This window comes from Actinia tenebrosa, unplaced genomic scaffold, assembly GCF_029948245.1.
Source record: "Actinia tenebrosa isolate PJP-AT-01 unplaced genomic scaffold, QUT_ActTen_1.0 PGA_scaffold0__85_contigs__length_37466705, whole genome shotgun sequence".
NCBI classification, from domain to species: domain Eukaryota; kingdom Metazoa; phylum Cnidaria; class Anthozoa; order Actiniaria; family Actiniidae; genus Actinia; species Actinia tenebrosa.
In genome coordinates this window covers 31,871,215-31,875,217 of record NW_028292569.1, presented here as the reverse complement: position 1 = coordinate 31,875,217, position 4,003 = coordinate 31,871,215, and the positions used below count along the sequence as shown (strand labels likewise).

Below are 4,003 nucleotides of genomic sequence, written 5' to 3'. Positions count from 1 at the left end.
CTATAGACACTGTGCTTAAAAGGCTGAAACCAGTCAACATTCAGCATAAAAGCATAATCATTAGGCTGGGCAAGGAAAGGAGTGCCGTTAAAATATTGCCAATCTTTCCACACTTGGCCATCGTAAATATCAACTAAAATATCGTCCGGTACATTCCGATTTCTCCAAATCTCACATTTTTGTACAAAGTCTGGTCGCTTAATAAAGTGAGTTAGAGTGTCTCTGATGCTTTTATAACAATAAACTTTATGTGGGTACAATTTCGTCTGTCCATTTTTCAAACGAATTTCCTTAAGCAATTCCGCTCCACAAGGTGTGCGGCGAAACAATTGACGGTGATTCGGAAAAGCAATGTGAGAACATGGTTTAGCAATGACACGCCCCGAATCTTGTTGTTATGCAGTCTTGAAAACGGTATAGGGTGTCGCATTTCGGACAAACAACATACTTTGAATGCTTATCTTTAAAAGAAAGATAATTTTTCAAGAGTTTGAAGGAGCTCGGGAAAACCAATACTGCGGTTGGGAAAATGATTGGCGAAAGCTCACACAAAACCTGAAAAATCGCTTTAAAAAAGGCGAGGAGAATATCAATGCCTCGGTCTGGTACAGAAAAGTATGCAGACCAAAAGCACACAAACAAGGCAATCCAGTTAATAAGGGTCACTCGGGAACTTGCTTCGACGGCAACGCTTATTTCTGCACTAGATTGTTCAAAATCTCTTTCTACGTCTTCGATATCAATATCCCAAGTTTCAACCAATCTCCTTCTTTCATTTCCTCTTATCTCTTCATGGTCAGATTCACTGTCCAACTTGTCATCCAAAAACACTTGATCTTCTTCCTCAAAGTTATTTATTCCGTCTCCTTTAAACATAAGCAAATACGATGTATTTTATTCATTCGGCATTGTATAACTGCAACATAGTATAAGATAAAGTCTGAAACCATTATAATACTAGAAAAAAAAAATGTCAGTAAAAAAAACCTCATGGGCTAAGGGACCGGTCATTATTTAAGTTGGGGGGGGGGGGGGGAGAAAAAATTGGGGGGGGGGGGGCCTGAAATTTTTGCTAGTGAAAGTCTTGAAATTTAAAAATGACTTTTAGGGAAAATTTTTAAATTTTTTACTACAATCCATGGGGGGTTTTCGATAAACTTGGATGCCTTCAAAGGGGGGGCCTTGAAATTTTTTTGCGTCACTGACAATTTCTCCTCCACCCCCCCCCCCCCCTACCTACAACTTAAATAATGACCGGTCCCTAAATGTATAATTTTGACCCAAATTTTGCTCTGAAAATAAATGATTTCCATTGAAAATAAAATATAAATTTCTAAGTCAGCAAAACAACAATTTATAATTCGTGAAAGAAAAATGATAAATCGAAAATAAAAAACCCAAGAGACATATTAAATAAATTACTTATAATTGTATTTCTCTAACTTGACAAACATGTTTTGCCGGATACCATGCTATCTCAGGATGACCACAGTCATGAATTGATTTGGAGACGAAAATGTACAGCAATATCCATTTGAACATAGTAAATTCTTTTTGGCGTTTTAAATGAGTTATCTCTAGCTATGATTTTATAAACTCTTTGAATGAACCTTTCTGAATGAACACTGAGGTTTTAATGGCAACCATAAGCCGATTACTTAATAATGCACCCTTCTTAAAAGTAACGGTGTGAAAACGAGGCTAAGATAGAAATAGAAAAGAATCATTTGTACCTCTAACTTAATCTCGCTTCAATAACACTAATGCTTGGTAGTAAATCCAATAGGGGAGCTAGATCATGTGCAAATCAGCCGCTTGTTAAAGATTCAGTCTTTATCTATGCAGTTTGACTTTATCATTTAAAGATTATATAATCTAATCATCAAATAAACGTATAACATCAATACCTTTTTGTGAAGTAGCTGGTAAGAATTCGTCACTTGATGGTTGGTTTGTATTTGGCACATCAGAGGAGTCTTGATCAGTTTGGTCCAAAACGTTTATCTCGCTGTAGTCATTAGAAGAAGTGTCGTTCTGGCCGTCAATCTCGTGAGTGAAAATACTATCATTTGAGTCTTCGTCGTCATTCCGCTGTAATTGCCATTGATTTGTTAAAGGATCATAAAATTCTTCTTTGTGACGGCAAAATACTCTGTAATGTAAATCTTCGTTACAATGAAAGCAATGATAACGCTTTGACATCGCAGAAGACATTTTGTTTTCCAGAACTATATAATTAAAAAGACGTTGTGTATCATTGGGATAATTACTCAAAATCCAAGCATTTTGAATGGCTAACAGCCATATTCCAGCGTAATAAAGTTCCACGTCCAATCAACCACATGCCATTGGACAAAAGCACGCCGGATCTTTATTACCGCGCCCTTTTCCTTAGAGCTGTCACTGTTGGCGGCAGATAATGGTACGATGGTTTTAGAGCTAGAAGCTAATCAAGTTTATTGCAATGATATTTCGTGAATCTAGGCTTTAGAAAAAATTCATTAACTTTATAAAATGGAAGCAAATAGCTTTAAGATAATAGATATATTACTTAACATGAATCCTGGATACAACTTCAGCATTTTTATAAGACAGTCTATTCCTTTTTTATTATTAGACTTATATATGAACGTATATGTCATCACAAGCACGTGATACGCCGTGATAGATAGGTGGTAGATTTGTTCGGTGGATTGTGCTATTCGTTCATTCGCCTTTTGGTCACAACAGGAACAAACTCGTCGGTCATCTAGTTTCTCGCACATTCTATATCTTTGCTTATAAATTGAGTTCATTCGTCGCGATCAAAAAATGGGAAGAACATCTACACTTTACAGGAAGCCCAATGCCCATCCATTCTGTTACTGCAACTACCAGTACAAGCAGTACGAGTAGACATAGAAAATGGCGCAATTCTCAAAGGTAAATACTTATTCCTCTGTCCCTGGTGGATAACGGGACCAATTGGCTAAGAGAACCAGAAATCGATATGCAAGCAACACGAGAGAATGAGAACGTTGGACCCCGACAGCGAAAAAAGAAGAAATTTCTTTCAAATTTCGAAAACGATGTCAAAAACAAGTTTAAAGAACTGACAAGAAACAAACCGCCAAATACTAGCGCCTTTAAAAGAAAAGTCCAGCAGCAACAAGGACAAAGCAAAGACCAAGATTACTGTCTCAAAGGCTGTTGCAGTAAGTAACAAAGTGGCAATATTCTAAAAAAGCAAGCTATTTGATTGTAATTTTACTGGGAGGAATCTTGGCGCGAAGAGTAGTTGGTGATAATATGCAGCGGTATAATTATAATTTATGACATGCTAAAATTGGCGGGCGGGAAACACCATGGGCAGTGGTTAATGATACAAACATTACTATTGATTTCCAATAACCAAGGACACTGATGATTAATGATAATTTTCCTGTTTTGTAAAGGACCCTTGATTTGATCGCTTTTTTCCCATATATACATCACAGCCATAAAATAATGAACAACATTATACTAGTCTCTAGAATAAATTAAGGTACATCTATGATTTTAATGAAGTATATTATGTTATTACAGTATGAAGTCCGCTTGGTAGAAAGAAATTACGGGACAGGAAGAAACCCTCTTATAGGGGATTTTTTTATAAAGCGTAAGTATAAAAATTTTTTAAGAAAATGATCTTTGTCGGAATCATCCATAGTCTTCTTTCCATATTAAAGTTACACTACCATCAAATATGGCATTGCCGTAATTAGTTTCAGACGATGACGTCAACGAACAGATTATAACGCCAATAAGGCTAGAGTTCTGAATGTTCATAAGGATGTCTCTGCCGTCGAGTTAGAAGGTATGTATGTATTTTATATTACGAAGTGCGAAAGGCCTGATGCACCTATCAAAGGTAACCCGGGCGGGGAGGGGTGAGGAAAAGGGAAAGGGGGTGTGTGGTCGGGTGGGGTGGGCGGGGATCGGGGGTAAACGAAAATCCTTTAGACATATTCAAATCCGAAGGGAG

The 4,003-nt window shown here is 37.1% G+C and overlaps 1 protein-coding gene across 1 annotated transcript; it reads right to left on the bottom strand.

The window, feature by feature from the left end:
• Nucleotides 1-216: 216 nt before the first annotated feature.
• Nucleotides 217-2,214, bottom strand: LOC148914089 (uncharacterized). Its single transcript, XM_089026276.1, has 2 exons — nt 1,908-2,214; nt 217-866 (listed from the first exon to the last, which is right to left on the bottom strand). The coding sequence occupies exons 1-2, from the start codon at nt 2,212-2,214 to the stop codon at nt 367-369; spliced, it is 807 nt and encodes a 268-aa protein (XP_088882402.1). The 3' UTR covers nt 217-366.
• Nucleotides 2,215-4,003: the final 1,789 nt, after the last annotated feature.